Here is a 20,444-nt window from a genome sequence, read left to right on the forward strand (position 1 = left end):
AACACCCAGGACTGATCTCCTTTAGGATGGACTGGTTGGATCTCCTTGCAGTCCAAGGGACTCTCAAGAGTCTTCTCCAACACCACAGTTCAAAAGCATCAATTTTTCGGGGCTCAGCTTTCTTCACAGCCCGAGGTATACATGTAATTAAATTTCTGTTTGTTTTTTGCCTATTAATCTATTTTATTACAGGTGGGTCTCAGCCAAGAACCTAGAAAAGTAGGTTCTCTCTAGAAAGGTTTCCCTCTCGAATGATAGAGGAAACATTATTTTTCCTCCCCTGAAATGCTCTCTCGATCTAATTCACAGCATGCTCCATTCTGATAGTTCCACATATACCTCTGCTTCTTTAAGTTGCCCAGTTGCTGCAGCGCCAGGTCCAAATCTGGCATCTCATTCTGGGTGCTTGAAGCTCTAGCCATGCACTGGAATTGCCTTTATAATGAATAGAGAGATGCTTCTCCCAGACCATATAAGTCAAACTATATGGAGGTGTACTGAGAATCATGCCTAGTGCTGCGCCTCCTATCCAGCACTATATGAACATTTCTGGTTTATAATAAGCCTCTTTCCTCTGGTGGAGCTTTGGTTTCCTGCCTACTAAGCAGTTTAAACGTACACTTTTTGTTGAGTGCGCTCACCTGAAATGTATCATTGTCCACTCTTGGATTTGTGAATTGGCATTCCAGGGCAAGAATGAGATTCAAATTATTTATAAACCAGTAGTTCAAAGTCACCAAATAATCAGAATAGACATAAGGCTTATCCCTAGAAGAGCAGCCCTTCTCACATTCTTGACTACATCATAACAACCAGTGCAGCTGAACTGGTGCTACCCTCTGAGCACCATGCTAGCCTGGAACTCCCCCAATACCCAGTCCCAGTGGTTCACAGTGGAGATCTCTATGTAATGGTATGACAGTTTTCTTAAAAATTCTTTCTGTTTAGAAAAGAAAAACAAGTCATTAAAGAAAAATCAAAGAAAAAGTATTAAGAAGAAAATTAAGCTTCCATAAGTCTATCAACCAGTGATAATTACTATGCACATTTCTGGTAATAATGTCAATATTTTTCTTTTTATTTATTTATTTATTTTAATTGGAGGCTAATTAATTTACAATATTGTGGTAGTTTTTGCCATACATTCACATGAGTCAGCCACAGGTGTACATGTGTTCCCCATCCGGACCCACCCTCCCACCTCCCTCCCCATGCCATCCCTCAGGGTCATCCCAGTGCACCAGTCCTGAGCACCCAGCCTCATGGATCAAACCTGGACTGGTGATCTATTACACATATGATAATATACATGTTTCAATGCTATTCTCTCAAATCATCCCACCCTCACCTTCTCCCACAGAGTCCAACAGTCTGTTCTTTGCATCTGTGTCTCTTTTGCTGTCTCACATATAGGGTCATCATTACCATCTTTCTATATATACATTTTTTCATTTATTTTTATTAGCTGGAGGCTAATTACTTTACAATATTGTAGTGGTTTTTGTCATACATTGACATGAATCAGCCATGGATTTGCATGTATTCCCCATCCCGATCATATGACCCAGCAATCGCACTTCTGGGCATACACACTGAGGAACCAGATCTGAAAGAGACACGTGCACCCCAATGTTCATCGCAGCACTATTTATAATAGCCAAGACATGGAAGCAATCTAGATGCCCATCAGCAGACAAATGGTTAAGGAAGCTATGGTACATATACACCATGAAATATTACTCAGCCATTAAAAAGAATTCATTTGAATCAGTTCTAATGAGATGGATGAAACTGGAGCCCATTATACAGAATGAAGTAATCCAGAAAGATAAAGACCAATACAGTATACTAACGCACATATATGGAATTTAAAGATGGTAACGATAACCCTATATACATTTTTCTTTTCACAATTCAGGTTACTCTGTATATTCTATTTTGATGTTGTTGTTGTTCAGTCGCTCAGCTCAGTTGTGTCTGACTCTTTGTGACCCCATGGACTGAAGCACGCCAGGCTTCCCTGTCCTTCACCATCTCCCGGAGTTTGCTCAAACTCATGTTCATTGAGTTGGTGATGCCATCCAACCATCTCATCTTCTGTCTTCCCCTTCTCCTCCTGCCTTCAGTCTTTCTCAGCATCAGGATCCTTTCCAGAGAATCAGCACTACACAACAGGTAGCCAAAGTATTGGAGCTTCAACTTCAGCATCAGTCCTTTCAATGAATATTCATGGTTGATGTTCTTTAGGATTGACTAGTTTGATCTCCTTGCAGTCCAAGGGAATCTCAAGAGTCATCCCCAGCATCACAGTTCAAAGGCATCAATTTTTTGGCGCTCAGCCTTTTTTACTGTCTAGCTCTTACAGTCATACACAACTACTGGAAAAGCCATAGCTTTGAATGTAAAATGGCAAAGTAATGTCATTGCTTTTTAATACACTGTCTAGGTATGTCATTGATTTTCTTCCAAGGAGCAAGCATCTTTTAATTTCATGACTGCAGTCACCATCTGCAGTGATTTTGAAGCCCCCCAAAATGAAGTCTGTCACTGTTTCCATTCTTCCCCCATCTATTTGCCGTGAAATGATGGGACTGGATGCCATGACCCTTGTTTTTTGAATGTTGAGTTTTAAGGTAGTTTTTTCACGCTCCCGTTTCACCTTCATCAAGAAGCTCTTTAATTCTTCTTCAGTTTCTGTCATAAGGGTGGTGTCATCTGCATATCCGAGGTTATTGATATTTCTCTCTGCAATCTTGAGTCCATCTTGTGCTTCATCCAGCCTGGCATTTCACATGATGTACTCTGTATATAACTTAAATAAACATAGTGACAATGTACAGCTTTGACATACTCCTTTCCCAATTTTGAACCAGTTTCAATTCTACTTTATACATAAATATAATTTTTTAAATAACATAAGCACTGTTTCCCACTTCAGTGGTGATTCCAGGTGGGCTATGTCCCATTGCAGATATATTGTTCTGTTTTTAAATTTTTTATTAAAGTTTATTTACAATGTTGTATTAGTTTCAGATGTGTAGCAAAGTGAATCAGTTATACATACACATATATCCACTTTTTTAAAGATTCTTTTCTATATATGTCTTTACAGAATAATGAGCAGAGTTCCCTGTACTATACAGTACAGGGAACTGTACTGTTATTAGCTATCAATTTTATATGTGTGAATATGTCAACTCCCATCTCCTAATCTATCCACCCCTACCCCTGGGTAACCCTAAGTTTATTTTCTACATCTGTGACTCTATGTTTTGAAGATAAGTTCATTTGTACTCTTTTTAAGATTCCATATATAAGCAATACCATATGATATTTGTATATGTTGTTCTTTGAAAACAAAACAAAAAAAAATCTGCCAACATTTTAAGTCCAGGAAATGAGATGAGAACACAGTTTGTGTGTCCGGGGTTTCTCCTATCTATACACTGACCAATTTTGCTTAGAACTGACCACACTGATAAAAGTTTTGCCCTAACTTCTCATCTTACCTACAAGTTGCTCAGTCATGTCTGACTCTTTGTGACCCCATGAACTGTAGTCCGCCAGGCTCCTCTGTCCATGGAATTCTCTAGGCAAGAACACTGGAGTAATCTTTCCCTCCTCCAGGGGATCTTCCCAACCCACCCAGCGACTGAACCCAGTGATTGAACTGAGGTCTCCCACATTGCAGGTGGATTCTTTACCATCTGAGCCACCAGGGAAACTCATCTTAAGATTCCATCTTCTGAGATTTCCTTTTGAACTGAATGTACAACTAAATCTTTTTTCTCCCCATAAGGAATGCTACAAAAGTTGTGAGCATGGTAAGATCCACAGATGTGGAAGGGTGATACCTGGACTACTCCAGGTGAAAGTTCATATGACAATGCTTTGTGGAAGGAACTACAGTATCTGTAAACATAGATGATCCCTGCAAGGAAGGAATGACAGGATAATAAGTCAGGAGCAAAAAGCATATAGGTGAGAGTCAGCATATTCAGCTTAGAATGTTTACCCAGTATCTGTAGCAAAGGAAGACAACCAAATATGATGCAGGTAGGGTCACTGAGGTAAATATTCAGTCAGTTCAGTTTAGCTCAGTTGCTGAGGCGTGTTCAACTCTTTGCCACCCCATGAATTGCAGCATACCAGGCCTCCCTGTCCATCATCAACTCCCGGAGTTTGCTTAAACCCATGCCCATCGAGTTGGTGATGCCATTCAGCCGCCTCATCCTCTGTCGTCCCCTTCTCCTCCTGCCCCAAATCCCTCCCAGCATCAGGGTCTTTTCCAATGAGTCAACTCTTCGCATGAAGTGGCCAAAGTATTGGAGGTAAATATTAGTCCATCAGAAATAGGAAACTGTTTCCCATCCAATCTGGAAAACATAATTGCTTAATTTAATAATTGCTCACTTATTAGGATAAACAATAACAAGAAAAGAGCTCCTTCAGCAGAGTATAAAATGGGACCTGGAGCAAGAAGGCATTCAGATTCAAGAAATATACTCTTCTGAAAATCATCCCAGAACCTCTACTCTCTGACCCCATGGTCAACTCTCATTGGGGTTCCGTCTGCTCTGACCAGAGCTGTGGCCAAGGTCTCTGCCAGGAAACCTGCTGCTCCCCTGAGCTGCTGCCAGACCACCTGCTTCACAACCACCTGCTGCCCCCGCTGTGGTGTGTCCAGCTGCTGCCACCCTGTCTGCTGCCACCCCACCTGCTGCAGAACCACCTGCTGTCACCCCAGCTGCTGTATCTCCAGTTGCTGCAGGCCCACATGCTGTATCTCTAGTTGCTACCGCCCCAGATGCTGCAAGACCACCTACTGCCACCCAGTCTGCTTTAGGGGTTCTTGCTCCTGAACGTCCTGTTCTGCACCATCAACCAACCTGATGTCCAAGTATTAGCTGAATCATGAGAGGCCAACTACCAAACCTCAGTTCTAACAGATTCTTACACTGAATTTGGCCTCCAAATATATTGCCCCCTCTCCATCATGATACTTTCTCTCTGCTAAACAAGCACAAAGTATCAATTTTTTCTGAAATCTGTCAACCAATACATTCCAATGATATATTTGTTCCCCACCAAATTTTCTTTTTTCTTTTTTTCAGGTCATGGAAGCAACCTAGATGCCCATCAGCAGACGAATGGATAAGGAAGCTGTGGTACATATACACCATGGAATATTACTCAGCCGTTAAAAAGAATTCATTTGAATCAATTCTAATGAGATGGATGAAACTGGAGCCTATTATACAGAGTGAAGTAAGCCAGAAAGATAAAGACCATTACAGCATACTAACACACATACATGGAATTTAGAAGGATGGTAATGATAACCCTATATGCAAAACCAGGGAGAGTTATAGTGCTTTAAAAGATCCAAAAGTGACACAGAAGATATTGTAGAAGTAAAAACCATGAGATAAAATTATGAATCAGAAAGTGTGACTGGAGTGATTATTCTGTGGTCCAATCAACTTTACCTTAGGATGGATTTTAAGTGAATAGAGCATCCACTAAGTGTACCCTTCACCCAGTTTCATTTGGCCATTCTAATACTCTATGTTTGGAATTGTTCAAGCCCTTCTAGATGGAAAATAGTAAGCAATAAATCATTTCAGAAGAGTAACAATTCCTGCAACAAGCTCTGCTTCAGGAATAGCTAAAGCAAAATCATAATTCCCACAAGCTCCTTTTAATAGTCCTGACTGGTAGTATGTGGGAAGACAGTTCTCAGAAATTAACAGTAGACTTTCAGGGATAAAACAAGACCATTCCTTTTAACTGTTCAGATGTAATTAATATACAAGAATTTACGGGAAGCACAAGTCTAACAAGACTAATATGTCATCACAGACGTGGATAGTGTCTTCTTTATTTTTATATTTTTTATTTTATTTTTTTAATTGGTTGGAGGCTAATTGCTTCACAACATTTCAGTGGGTTTTGTCATACATTGGTATGAATCAGCCATAGAGTTACACGTATTCCCCATCCCGATCCCCCCTCCCGATAGTGTCTTCTTTAAAATGCCAACCCCAGAGTCCAACCAGGTGCAATTTATTTTCTCATGGCAGGGAACCCAGTATACATTTACTGTTGTGCCACATACAAATATTTGAGTTAACTAGCATATTACCACAATTTTGGACTTGAGCTTGTAGTTACTAAGATCAAGTTAATATTATACATATTAATACCCTAGTGCATTGAAAAATCATAACGAATTGTAAAAAACAAGTCTAAAACTAGACACAAATGCATACGAGAATTTAGTATATAATAGTGATAGTACTATTTTCAATACGTGGGGGGAATATATTACTTAATAAATGGTGTTGGGTTATGTTCATACCAGATTCAAAAATGTTTAAACTGCATATTCTATAACTGTATAAATACCTAATAGACCAGTTGAGGTATTTCAAATTCTAAAAGATGATGCTGTGAAGGTACTGTACTCAATATGTCAGCAAATTTGGAAAACTCAACAGTGGCCACAGGACTGGAAAAGGTCAGTTTTCATTCCAATTCCAAAGGAAGACCATGCTAAAGAATGTTCAAACTCCTGCACAATTCCACTTATCTCACACGTTAGCAAAGTAATGCTCAAAATTCTCCAAGCCAGGCTTCAACAGAACATGAACCAAGAAGGTCCAGATGGTCAGGATGGATTTAGAGAAGGCAGAGGAACCAGAGAGCAAATTACCAACATCTGTTGGATCATGGAATGTTCCAGAGTTCCAGAAAAACACCTACTTCTGCTTTATTGACTACACGAAAGCCTTTGACTGTGTGGATCACAACAAACTGTGGAAAATTCATAAAGAGATGGGAATACCAGACCACCTGACCTGCCTCCTGAGAAACCTGTATGCAGGTCAAGAAGCAACAGTTAGAACTGGACATGAAACAACAGACTGGCTCCAAATTGGGAAAGGAGTACATCAAGGTTGTATATTGTCACCCTGTTTATTAAACTTACATGCAGTATACATCAGCTGGAATCTTAAGCAATCTTAAGCATCTTACAAGCACAAGCTGGAATCAAGATTGCTGGGAGATCAATAACCTCAGATATGCAGATAAAATCATCCTTACGGCAGAAAGCAAAGAGGAACTAAATAGCCTCTTGATGAAAGTGAAAGAGGAGACTGTAAAAGCTGGCTTAAGAGTCAACATTCCAAAAACAAAAATCATGGCATCTGGTCCCATCACTTCATGACAAATAGATTGGGAAACAATGGAAACAGTGAGAGACTTCATTTTCTTAGGCTCCAAAATTACTGCAGATGGTGATTGCAGCCATGAAATTAAAAGATGCTTGCTCCTTGGAAGAAAAGCTATGACCAACCTAGATAGCATATTAAAAAGCAGAGATATTACTTTGCCAACAAAGATCTGTCTAGTCAAAGCTATGGCTTTTCCAGTAGTCATGTATGGATGTGAGAATTGGACCATAAAGAAAGCTGAGTGCCGAAGAACTGATACTTTTTGAACTGTGGGGCTGAAGAAGACTCTTGAGAGGACCTTGGACCACAAGATCAAACCAGTCAATCCTTAAGGAAGTCAGTCCTGAATATTCATTGGAAGGACTGATGCTGAAGCTGAAACTCCAATAATTTGGCCACCTGATGTGAAGAACTGACTCATTGGGAAAGACCCTGATGCTGGGAAAGATTGAAGGCAGGAGGAGAAGGGGACGAGAGAGGATGAGATGGTTGGATGGCATCACCGACTGGAAGGACATGAGTTTGAGCAAGCTCTGGGAGTTGGTGATGGACAGGGAAGCCTGGCATGCTGCAGTCCATGGGGTCACAAAGAGTCAGACATGACTGAGCAACTGAACTGAACTGAGAACAATATTTGAAAATATAAAACATGAAACTTTGAACTTCACAGAAGAAACTATGGGACAAAGTTTATGCAACTTTACAACTGGATAGATCTTTCAAAGTGTGACACTTGCCCTGGGAGCCATAAAAGAAAAGAAAAGATTAATAAATGTGAGTGTAAATTCAGTGCATGAAGCAGGGCACCCAGAGCTGGTGCTCTGGGACAACACAGAGGGATAGGGTTGGGAGGGAGGTGGAGGGCAGGATTTCAGGATGGTGAGACACATGTACACCCATGACTGATTCATGTCGCTGTATGGCACAAACAACCACAATATTGTAAAGTAGTTAGCCTCCAATCAAAATAAATGAATTAATTAAAAAAGCAAACATCTATGTGGTAAAAACACAGAAGCAAAATTAAAGAACAAAGGCAAACTAGGAAAAAATTGAAATTCACATTATATAAAAAGGCTAATTTTGAAAATATACAAAGAGCTCCTGCAAAAATCACTGTATAAAGGCTAAACACAGTGAAAAACCAAAAGCATAATTATAGATATTAGGGGATTTTTTCCTATAATTTTCCTTGTAGAAAAGGAAAAATTCCGATAACTCTTAAACATACGAACTCTTTAACATATGAAGAATTGTCTAATCTCCTTTACAATAAGAGTAATGCAAATTAAAATTGTATGGAGAAACCTTTTCACCTACCATCATGTTGACCAAAATACATATATACATAGATGCCTATATATACAAATATATGTCTACATGAGTATCTAAGATCTGCCTGCATGCCAGAGACCTGGGTTCAATTCCTGGGCTGGTAAGATCCCCTAGAGAAGGAAATGGGAACCCACTCCAGTGTTCTTGCCTGGAGAATCCCATGGAGAGAGGAGGCTGGCAGGCTACAGTCCATGAGGTCACAAAGAGTGGACATAACTAAAGCAACTTAGCATGCAGCACGTAGGCATATATTGTACCAAACTGTGCCAACTGTGCAACAAGTGCATAAATGTGCCAAATATTCCATTCTAATTTTTTGATGCATACGTCTTTTCCATATCTCCAAGTGATTTCAGTTCCTCTTCTTCTTCTTTTTTTTTTTTTTTTTTAACACAACTTACCATTTCTCTTAGTCTATCCTTTAAATTTTTAGATTAATATCCCCTAGGAGGTAGGATGGAGAAGGAAATGGCAACCCACTCCGGTATTCTTGCCTGGAGAATCCCGTGGACGGAGGAGCTGAATGGGCTGCTGTCCATGGGTCGCACAGAGTCAGGCACGACTGGAGTGATTTAGATGCAGCAGCAGCAGGAGGTAGGAAGCTTAAGATATATATGTGTGTGTGTGTGTGAATGTGTGTGTGTGTGTGTGTGTGTGTTCAGTGTCTGACTCTTTGCAGCCCCATGGACTGTAGCCCACCAGGTTCCTCTGTCCATGGAATTTCCCAAGCCAGAATACTGGAGTGGGTTGCCATTCCTTCCCCTAGAAGATCTTTCCAATCCAGGGATTGAACCCACATCTCATGTCTGCTGCATTGGCAGGTGAATTGTTTACCACTAGTGCCATCTGGGATATGTGTGTGTGTGTGTATATATATACATTATATATGTATAGCTATATATTTTATATATTTATGTATATTATATAAATATATATTTATATGTATTTATATATTTTATATATTTATATATAATGTATGTGTATATTATATATTTATGTATTATATATATATATACATAAAGTGTATAAATGGTTAAACTGAGATATCTTTTATAACTCTTATGAAGATCCCTCCTTATAGCTCTATTTTCAGTTTGGTCAAAGTATCTGCTGATACTTTCTTTGTAATAACTCTATGATGCTTATTGCCATCACCTGATTCTGTGAGCTCACCTCTCACCCTGCCCCAGTTCAACCTTTTAAGCAATGTCTCCCTCATTTTTGGATTTTTAAAGGCAGATCAAAAATTAAAATAATTCATATATAGTGTATATATTTTATTATCTTCCCACCTAAACACTTTTAATAGACCTACTACTTTTTTTTTTCTAGAATTCAGGGCTACATAAGACCTCTCCCACATACCAAGAATCTCAACTTCTCTCTCATTTCTTCTTAAAATAGACTTTCCAGACATACCTCTTTCACCATCACAAACCAGGGTTATGCCCAATCTCAAATATAGCTCCCTCTTTCAAATCCCCCTTCTGCCCATCTATATGAATAATATGTGTTCTCAAGGTCAGTGTGTCTTCTTTGATGGCCTAGACTAGACAAAACCTTCACTCATTACACAGACATCTCCTTTATCAAAAACTCATCTCATTTCAGTCCCTGAAGATATGATGATAAGTAAATCATAGTCTTTGTACAAATGGAATTTATATTTTAGAGTGAGCCAGATACATAAGTGCATCTCTGGTAGAGAATATTCGGTAGAGCCCATGAATACTCAAAGCACAGCAGAAGTGTAGCAGAGGGAGGACTTGACTTCATGGCATCAAAGAAGATTTAGGGGGAAGATGGCAGTTGAACTCACTGGTAAAAGATCACTAGGAGAATGCTGAACTCACAAGATTTTGCAGGAAGAGGGAATATCAAGAAGATTACCTTCTCTTTCCTAGAATGTTGTTTTTCTCTAAATGCCTGTGGCACTAAAAAGACCTCTAATTTAGCAGCCTAATCATATCTGGTTTTGGTTATAAAGCTCTTTATGGATGCAATTTTTGTGTAAGTACAGGTAAGATAGTGAATGTTATTTATATTCCCCTTAATGCATCTAAGAATATCTTAATCATAAGTAATACTACAAAAACTGCTAGGCATTTTAGCTCAGAATATTTGAAAAAGATTTTAATAAAATGTCCACAAAGCATAAATATGACATATTTTGATTCAAAACTATTGTGTCAATTACTGTACCCTAGCCTAGAAGACAGGTCTGAAGATCAAAGACATTTCTGATTAATCTCAGATGACTGTTTGCTGCTTAAAAACACCAAGTCACAGCTAACTGTTTCAAAGTTCATCAAGGTGATGAGAAATAACACAGTTTGGAATGTCATTAGCTCAGTGACCACCCAGAATACACACAATGAATCATAAGTTTTCTCACATTCAAAAAGCGAAGCTTACTTCCATTTTCTTGACAAACATTCCATCTGATTGAAACGTGAAATTTCCACTGGAGATCCTAATCTCATCAGAAACTCTCCCAAAGTCATATCAAGGTGAGAAATAAACAAGGAACAGAGGCCCACCAATGTCACATGATACCCAGGGACTGAAGTCTTATAACCTTACAAACTAAAGAAGAAACAGAACAGGTGATTCATGTGAAAAGACTGGGGAACTTGAGAAAAGGGAAATGATTATTTTCTATATATTGCCAAATTTTACTAGAAAAACACATATGACTTACTAATTGTATTTTAGTCATGCAAACAAAAAGAAGGAACTACTCTCTTCATAATCACAGAAGTCTCTCAGCTGAGTATAAAAGAGGATATGTGGAAGGGAAACTTCCAAATTTGAGGAACTCACTTTCCTGGAAAGTCACCCAGAACCTCCACCCTCTGACACCATGGTCAGCTCCTGTTGTGGCTCCGTCTGCTCTGACCAGAGCTGTGGCCGAAGTCTCTGCCAGGAGACCTGCTGCCAGCCCAGCTGCTGCCAGACCACCTGCTGCAGGACCACCTGCTGCCGCCCCAGCTGTGGTGTGTCCAGCTGCTGCCGCCCCGTCTGCTGCCAGCCCACCTGCCCTCGTCCCACCTGCTGCATCTCTAGCTGCTGCCGCCCCTCCTGCTGTGTTTCCAGCTGTGGTTCCAGCTGCTGCAGGCCTACTTGCTGCATCTCCAGCTGCTGCAGGCCCCAGTGCTGCCAGCCTGTCTGCTGCCAGCCCACCTGCCCTCGCCCCACCTGCTGCATCTCTAGTTGTTTCCGCCCCTCCTGCTGTGGGTCCAGCTGTGGTTCCAGCTGTGGTTCCAGCTGCTGCAGGCCTACCTGCTGCATCTCCAGCTGCTGCAGGCCCCAGTGCTGCCAGCCTGTCTGCTACCAGCCCACCTGCCCTCGCCCCACCTGCTGCATCTCTAGCTGCTACCGCCCCTCTTGCTGTGGGTCCAGCTGTGGTTCCAGCTGCTGCAGGCCTACCTGCTGCATCTCCAGCTGCTGCAGGCCCCGCTGTTGCCAGTCTGTGTGCTGCCAGCCCACCTGCTCCCCCATCTCCAGCTGCTGCCGCCCGAGCTGCTGCCTGCGCCCAGTGTGTGGCCGGGTCTCCTGCCACACCACTTGCTATCGGCCCACCTGTGTCATCTCCACCTGCCCCCGCCCCGTGTGCTGTCCCTCCTCTTGCTGCTGAGCCACCTGTCTGAACCCACCCTCTCCTCTTCATCCATCTTATCACAGAAGCAGACTTCACACAGACACGAGAGGAGAGGCCATTCCCATAGTCTGTGTGTCCACATACTGGCCTCAGGCCAGACTCTCTCCTTCGTTGGCCTTTTCCTTGCTAGCAAATGAAACTAGGTGGTATTTAGAGAAAGAAATTAGCAGAGTTGCCCCAGTTCTATACTTTTGATTTGGGAGTACTGGGTCTTCCAGTCCCAAACATGAAAATTCCTACAGGGCCTATAGGGGCCCTGATGTCACAGCCTCAGATCTGAAAGTCTGGGGGCTACATCCTATAAGTCTTTTACAGGGATGTTTCTGTGTCTTGTTGCTGCTTCTGAATAAAGCTCCACTTTCCTGGCCCATACAATGTTCTTGTGTTTGCTGCTTTGTAATGATTGTCCTCATTTCCTGGGAAATGGTATTCAACATATTAATGCAACTTTATCAAGCTTACCAATTTCTGCTCTCATCTTTAGGACAAATCCAACATGCAGTGACATAGAAGAAAACAAACAATCCCAGAAATAACACAATACATAACACAATATCTCCAAGAGAATTGAAAAACAATAATTTTTTTTAAAAATTTAAGTTTATGGAGGAGACGGATTATACACCACAGCAAACCTTTCTTAAATATTTTTAAAGCATGTGCTGTATGCTCAGTCGTGTCCGACTCTTTTCGACCCCATGGACTGTAGCCCACCAGGCTCCTCTGTCCGTGGGATTCTCCAGGCAAGAATGCTGGAGTGGATTGCCATTTCCTTTCCCATTTTAAAGCATATATTTCCCCAAAATTCCACTCCTCTCTTAGTTGCCTCATCCCTCCATTTTCCTTTCTTCCTTTTTTTCCTTCCCTCTCTCCAAATATACTGCTCTGCCCTTGCTCTTCTCCTTGGAAAACCAGAGTCTTCCCTTGGGTTTATCTATCCCACATGTAACCCAATTTATTCACTCTCATATTTCTTATTTCCTTTCCATCCACTGACAACAAAATAATTGTTTTGGGAAAATCAACCTTCCTGAGAAGTTGAGGGCTAACAAACTATTGAAAATATCCAAATTTAATATTTTCTTATCTTAATGACTTTTCTAGGATGTGTATTTGACAGCATGGGTCTTGGGTACCTTGTCAACAAATTCAATGAGAAATGTGGAAACTAGTAGGGAATCCAGTTAATGGACCAATTTTTAACTTAGGTTAACTCAGAACACTCCCAAATTCCTATGAAGTCTCTCCTAGGAAAGAAGGATAAAAGCAAATTCCTGATGAATTTATGCTAGTGGAAGTAGGAGAAATATATAGAAAGTTTTGTATATGCATATTCTAAGAGTTATAGGGTAAATAAGTAATTCAATGGTAATGAATCATGAATGTGTTTGACTCCCATAAATTCTACACATAAATAACGAGATAATAATTTAAGTTGTATAGGGGCATTATTCCCCATTCTTACTCAAAACACACAATTCCGAATGGATCTGAGATGGTAGATGAGAATTGGTTGCACCTTCTCTTGGTCTCAGCATAAGAAAATTTTTTTGTTTTATTTTTCTCTGGAGTGAGGGGCTCTTTCAGAACTTTTCTTCACAATAAAGAAAGATTTGCTTATTTATTTTTGTTAATTTATTTTTAATTAGAGGATAATTGCTTTATAATGTTGTGTTGGTTTCTGCCATACATCAACATGAATCAGCCATAGGTATACATATGTCTCATCCCTCTTGAATTTTTCTCCCAGAAACAGAATATGTGAAGAACTGGAAAGAAAATAAACCAATAAATCTATCATTATTTGCAAATAATATGATTATCTTCATGGAAAATGTAGTAGACTTTCACAGACCAGGAATTGGTATGTGTATTAGTTACCTAATGTTGGTTAACAAGTTATCCCCCCCAAAACATTTATTATCTCATGGACTTTCTGAGGGTTAGAAATCTGGAAGTGGCATGTCAGGATCTCTCACGAGGTTGCAGGCAAGTGGCTGGCCAGGACTGCACTCTTATGAAGAGAGGAAAATCCACTTTCAAGCTCACTCACATGGCTGTTGGCAGGAAGACTCAGTTCTTCACCACATGGACTGATCACTCAAGGTAGCTGGCTTCCTCCAGAGTGAGCGACCTAAGAAAGATCAAGAAACAGAAAGAAAACCCAAATCTTACAATAACCTAGTCTGGAAAGCTCTATGTCCTCATTACTGCTGTATTCCATTCATTTGGAGTGAATCACTATGTACAGCTTACACTCAATGGGAAGGCGTTACATAGGACATGAGTCAGAGGAGGTGGGATCCTTGAGAGTCATCTTAGTGCCCTCCTACCACAGTCGGCAAGTGAGGCACTAACAAATCTAAAATGATTTTTAATGCCATGGGCCTATAGAGATACAAGAAAGGCTTCTTATAGTAGAAGCTCCTATTAAGTAAGATTTATCATATACTTTAATATTTCCCCCCCAAAGACACAAACTACTTCCTCTTAATATACTAACACCGTGGGAAAAGATTTTTAATCTTAATTTGTTTAAGTATTTTTTTACTTTTTTTTTTTTCACCTACCTCAGTTTATTTGTTATCATTTAAATAGGCATTTGCTTATTTATGAAGGATGTTGGATTATTTTGTCATATTTTCTTTTTCTTTTAATTAATTAATTTATTTTAATTGGAGGCTAATTACTTTACAATATTGTGATGGTTTTTGCCATACATTGACATGAATCAGCCACACATGTATATGTGTACCCCATCCCGAACACCCCTCATGCCTCCCTCCCCAAAACGCAAATTGAAACCACAATGAGGTACCATCTCAGGCCAGTTGGAATGACTGCTATCAAAAAGTCTACTTTTTATTTTTAAAAATATTTCAAATTTACAGAATAGTTCAAACAGTAATACAAAGAACTTCTTTATACTATATAGTTTTTACCTATATTCAAAATCATGCCACATTTTTTTCTCTCATAGATGGATATAGGTAGGTAGGTAGGTAAATAGATGATAGGTAGATATAGATAGATAGATAGGTAGATTATGATATGGTTTAGATAAAGATAGACTTAGGGTTAGGATTAGGGCTACATGAATCAAGTTTTACTATGAGGATGGTAGACAGTGATTTTTAAATCCCTTTTTCTTTCTATATTTATTAGTTGACATTCTACTGTCGTGGATAACTTTCTCTTATTTTTTTACACAATGGGCCTCAGTATGGACTCATGGATTTTTATTTAACGGGTTAAAATCCTTTATTGCCATTTATTCATTGTGTTGTTCAAGTTGCTCCTTATTGGGTCAGTGAGAGTCCCTTCAAGGTGGCTCCAAATACTTTTTAATACTTAAAAAAAAATGAGTCATTGGTAACAGTTTCAAATTGGATGCAGGAAGTAGTACCTGACACATCCTTTGAAGCACCAGAGACAGTCCACTATCTAGTCAGTATTCATGACTCACGGATTGGATCTGTCTTCCTCATGGCGTACAGGTAACTCACAAGGATGACCATTTTTCTATTTGCCTACAATAATTCTGCTTCTCTTTTGACATCAAAAGAGATCTTGGCATCATGAGGACAATTCATGCAAACAACATCATGGAGTCATACACAGATCACAGGTAAATTCCAGCGATGGAGTTCACGACAAACAGGGAAATAATAAAATCTATTCTGTAAGAAAGGCTGGACTGGAAAATTTTAACAAACTGGGAAAAGGAAATCTTATTATTCTTCATTTTAAAATAGTTAACCAGAAAAACATGATGATCTAACATAATGACTAATGTTTCTTCAGGAAAATGAACTAGGAAACAGTCTAGGACATGAACACAGCAGTCTCAGTGGGGTATAAAAGAGGACAAGCAACAGAGATACTTCAAATCACTAAGTTCACTTTCCTATTAACATCAGAACCTCTACCCTCTGACACCATGGTCAACTCCTGTTGTGGCTCCGTCTGCTCTGACCAGAGCTGTGGCCGAAGTCTCTGCCAGGAGACCTGCTGCCAGCCCAGCTGCTGCCAGACCACCTGCTGCAGGACCACCTGCTGCCGCCCCAGCTGTGGTGTGTCCAGTTGCTGCCGACCCGTCTGCTGCCAGCCCACCTGCCCTCGTCCCACCTGCTGCATCTCTAGCTGCTGCCGCCCCTCCTGCTGTGTTTCCAGCTGTGGTTCCAGCTGCTGCAGGCCTACCTGCTGCATCTCCAGCTGCTGCAGGCCCCAGTGCTGCCAGCCTGTCTGCTGCCAGCCCACCTGCCCTCGCCCCACCTGCTGCATTTCTAGCTGCTGCCGCCCCTCTTGCTATGGGTCCAGCTGTGGTTCCAGCTGCTGCAGGCCTACCTGCTGCATCTCCAGCTGCTGCAGGCCCCAGTGCTGCCAGCCGGTCTGCTGCCAGCCCACCTGCCCTCGTCCCACCTGCTGCATCTCTAGCTGCTGCCGCCCCTCCTGCTGTGGGTCTAGCTGTGGTTCCAGCTGCTGCAGGCCTACCTGCTGCATCTCCAGCTGCTGCAGGCCCCGCTGTTGCCAGTCTGTGTGCTGCCAGCCCACCTGCTCCCGCATCTCCAGCTGCTGCCGCCCGAGCTGCTGCCTGCGCCCAGTGTGCGGCCGGGTCTCCTGCCACACCACTTGCTATCGGCCCACCTGTGTCATCTCCACCTGCCCCCGCCCCGTGTGCTGTCCCTCCTCTTGCTGCTGAGCCCGCTGCCCTGTAACCACTGTCTCCGTTTACCTCTGTCCCCATAGATCCAGACCCTCCTTTGGGGTTGATGTTGCTCAGCTGAACTAGGCTTCATGATTCCAGTGAGGAACCAGACCATGCTGTTGAAGGGGACGGATATGGCATGGAGCACTTCTCCAGTAACAGATTTTCCCCTTTCCCCTGACAATTGGTAAACTCATTCTTCTAACTTCTTTTCCTAAGACTTTTCTTTAACCTGGTCTATTTCTGTACCAAAATAAAGTGATACTTTCCTGCATTAAAAATTCATTGTGATTTTTCCTCCTTTAAAATTTTGTCTTTGGTTGCTAGACAAGTGTATTTAAACTACACCTGCAGGACACACAGTAGGGCCTTGCCACTTCTCAGTGAGAAGTTCCATTATTCACCATCCAATTCTTTCCTCAGTTCAGTTCAGTCGCTCAGTCGAGGTGCCTGCTGACTTCATGAGCAAATCAGCTAACACTATAAATCCTAACCCTAACATTAAGAAAAGAACAGAAAAGTGAAAAGTAGTTTGGAGAGCTTCTCGTATACAAAAGCAAAAAGAACACAGTATACGGTTCAGGCATCACATCAGCTACACAATATGCTATTTAACACAGCCTGCAAGTTTATATTCAGACTTGCACTAAGTGCTAGGTGTCATCCATGCAGCAAACCAAGTGTGCACTGGTTCTCCCCTATTTACAATAGGACCTCATTTGTGGTTCTTTTTTTTTTTTTTTGAAGAAAGTTTCAAATCCACACGCACTCAAAGAACAGATAGGTGACCTAGACAAGTGAAGTAAGTCTTTGATAAGACAACATGCTTGGTGGAAACTGGCAAATTGCAGTCTGCATGACCACATCTGAGAGTAGCATTGAGCTCCTGTCAGTTGCTTCTGTAGGAAAATGGGAGCCAATATTTTCACTGAAAAGTGAGTCTGTTTTCAGTGGTTCCTTCCAGATGCCATTCTCTTCTTTCATTCATTATTGAATATTTATTAAATGCGAGACATGCTTAAAGGCACTGAAGTATCTGGGAAAACAATACAGAACAAACTCTCTGCACTAATGGAGTGACATTGAAGTGGACTTTCTCAGCAAAAAGCACTGTTTGATGTGTTTACTTGTAAATATTTTTTCTATACATTTATCCACTCAGGTTTATGCAGTTTTATTTCCTCTATGCTTTTACTTATACAAATAAGATGAGCTTTGGAGTCATTCTTTAGATGCAGGTATTAGTGCTACAAGTGGGGACAGAGTCCCCTTTTCAAAGGTTTTAAAAGTTTTTCTGAAAGTAGAGAATCAATTGACAGTAGTCTATAAATTGGGCTCATAGAATATTATATAAAGATATTTATATAAAGGCAATTGTCGGTGCAAAATACAAACTTTCCTAAATATCAAAAGACATACTAAGAGAGAAAGAAAATAAAACAAATAATGAAAGATTATATATAAATATACAGAAAGATATATATGTATTAATATATACATTAAATATATATATATAATTCACCATACATTATACATCACCATTCATTATATATTTTGTTGTTGTTCAGTTGCTACGCTGCATTTGACTCTTTGTGTCCCCATAGACTCAGCACTCCAGGCTCCCCTGTCCTTCACTATCCCCGGGGGTTTGGTCAGATTCATGCCCATTGACTCAGCGATGTTATCTAAACATCTCATCCTCTGCCACACTCTTCTCCTTTTCCCTTCAATATTTCCCAGCATTAGATGACTTTTTTCCAATGAGTCAGATCTTCTCAACCAGTGGCCAAAGTAGGGGAACTTCAACTTCAGCATAAGTCCTTCCAATGAATATTACGGATTGATTATCTTTAGGATTGACTGGCTGACTCTCCTTGCAGTTCAAGGGACTCTCAAGAGTCTTCTCCACCACCACAATTCAAAAGCATTAATTCTTCGGTGCTCAGCCCTCTTTATGGTCCAACTTTCACACATTGGAAAAATCATTGTTTTCACTATATGGGCCTCTGTCAGCAAAGTGATGGCTGTACTATTTATTAATAATACACTCTCTAGGTTTGTCATAATTTTCCTTCCAATGAGCAAACGTCTTTTAATTTCATGGCTTCAGTCACCATCCACAGTGATGCTGGAGCCCAAGAAAATAAAAGCTTTGACTGTTCCACTTTCCCCCCTTCTATTTGACATGAAGTGATGGGACCAAATGCCATGATCTTGATTTTTATAATGTTAAGCTGGTTTTTTTTTTTAATGTTGAGTTTTAAGTCAGCTTTTTCACTCTCCTCTTTCACCCTCATCAAGAGGCTCTTTGGTTGCTTTCATCTTCTGTCATTAAAGTGGTATCATCTGTATATCTGAGGTTGTTATTTCTTCCTGCAATCGTGATTCCAGCCTGTGATTCATCCAGCCTGGAAATTTGCATGATGTACTTTGCATATAAGTTATATAAGCAGAGTGACAATATACAGCCTTGACATACTCTTTTCCCGATTTTGAACTAGTCTGTTGTTCCATGTCCAGTTATAATTGTTGCTTCCTGACCCTTATACAGGTTTCTCCAGAGATAGGTAATGTGGTATGTTTTTCTCACCTCTTTAAGAATTTTCAACAGTTTATTGTGATTCACACAAAGGGTTTAGTGTAGTCAGTGTAGCAAGAAGTAGATGCTTTTCTGGAATTCCTTTGCTTTTTCTGTGATCCACAAATGTTGGCAACTTGATCTCTGGTTCCTCTGCCTTTTCTAAATCCAGCTTGTACATCTGGAAGTTCTGAGTTCACTAACTGCTGAAGCCTAGCTTAAAGGATTTTGAGCATAATCTTGCTAGCATGTGAAATGAACACAATTGTACAGTAGTTGGAACAATCTTTGGCATTGCCTTTCTTTGGGGTTGGAGTGAAAGTGGAACTTTTCCAGTCCTGTGGCCACTGCTTTTTCCAAATTTGCTGGCATATTAAGTGCAGCACTTTAACAGCATCATCTTTCAGGATTTGAAATAGCTCAGCTGAAATTCCATCACCTCCACTAGTTTTATTCATAGTAAATATTCCTAAGGCCCACTTGACTTCACACTCCAGGAGGTCTGACTCTGAGTGAGTGGCCACACCATCATGGTTATCTGTGTCATTAAGACCTTTTACATACAGTTCTTCTGTGTTTTCTTGCCCCCTCTTCCTGAATCTCTTCTGCTTCTGTTAGGTCCTTACTGTTTCTCTCTTTATCATGTCCATCCTTGCATGAAATGTTTCCTTGATATCTCCAGTTTTCTTGAAGAGATCTCTAGTCTTTCCCCTTCTATTGTTTTTGTGTATTTTCTGCAATGTTCACTTAAGAAGACTTTCTTATCTCTCCTTGCTATTCTCTGGAACTCTGCACTCAGTTGGGTATATCTTTCCCTTTCTCCCTTGCCTTTCAGTTCTCTTCTTTCCTCAGCTATTTGCAAAGCCTTCTCAGACAACCACTTTGCCTTCTTGCATTTCTTTTCCTTTGGGATGGTTTTGGTCA

The 20,444-nt window shown here is 40.6% G+C and overlaps 2 protein-coding genes and 1 pseudogene across 14 annotated transcripts; all 3 read left to right on the forward strand.

Moving 5' to 3' along the window:
- Positions 1-4,546: 4,546 nt before the first annotated feature.
- Positions 4,547-5,158, forward strand: LOC136150129 (keratin-associated protein 4-1-like; annotated as a pseudogene).
- Positions 5,159-11,436: 6,278 nt separating this feature from the next.
- Positions 11,437-12,210, forward strand: LOC136149031 (keratin-associated protein 4-7-like). 9 transcript variants are annotated; one of them, XM_065908875.1, is made up of 2 exons: positions 11,437-11,909; positions 12,018-12,210. In XM_065908875.1, exons 1-2 carry the CDS (start codon positions 11,437-11,439, stop codon positions 12,208-12,210), a joined length of 666 nt encoding a protein of 221 aa, XP_065764947.1. The 9 variants fall into 9 exon arrangements, with proteins under 9 accessions (XP_065764947.1, XP_065764946.1, XP_065764948.1 ...); XM_065908874.1 differs by having other exon boundaries at positions 11,437-11,885; positions 11,988-12,210; XM_065908876.1 differs by having other exon boundaries at positions 11,437-11,885.
- A 3,964-nt stretch (positions 12,211-16,174) lies between these two features.
- On the forward strand, positions 16,175-16,936 carry LOC136149032 (keratin-associated protein 4-7-like). 5 transcript variants are annotated; one of them, XM_065908882.1, is made up of 3 exons: positions 16,175-16,488; positions 16,576-16,695; positions 16,807-16,936. In XM_065908882.1, the coding sequence occupies exons 1-3, from the start codon at positions 16,175-16,177 to the stop codon at positions 16,934-16,936; spliced, it is 564 nt and encodes a 187-aa protein (XP_065764954.1). The 5 variants fall into 5 exon arrangements, with proteins under 5 accessions (XP_065764954.1, XP_065764951.1, XP_065764952.1 ...); XM_065908879.1 differs by having other exon boundaries at positions 16,175-16,724; positions 16,803-16,936; XM_065908880.1 differs by having other exon boundaries at positions 16,175-16,695.
- Positions 16,937-20,444: the final 3,508 nt, after the last annotated feature.

The sequence above is a fragment of the Muntiacus reevesi genome, chromosome 18 (assembly GCF_963930625.1).
Source record: "Muntiacus reevesi chromosome 18, mMunRee1.1, whole genome shotgun sequence".
NCBI classification, from domain to species: domain Eukaryota; kingdom Metazoa; phylum Chordata; class Mammalia; order Artiodactyla; family Cervidae; genus Muntiacus; species Muntiacus reevesi.

Bases quoted from the DNA above. Each gene is read 5' to 3' on its own strand.
- LOC136149032 (XM_065908879.1), top strand. From the start codon at position 16,175: ATGGTCAACTCCTGTTGTGGCTCCGTCTGCTCTGACCAGAGCTGTGGC. The intron at 16,725-16,802 runs CTACCTGCTGCA...GCTCCCGCATCT, and splicing joins TGGTTCCAGCTGCTGCAGGC to CCAGCTGCTGCCGCCCGAGC.
- LOC136149031 (XM_065908869.1), top strand. From the start codon at position 11,437: ATGGTCAGCTCCTGTTGTGGCTCCGTCTGCTCTGACCAGAGCTGTGGC.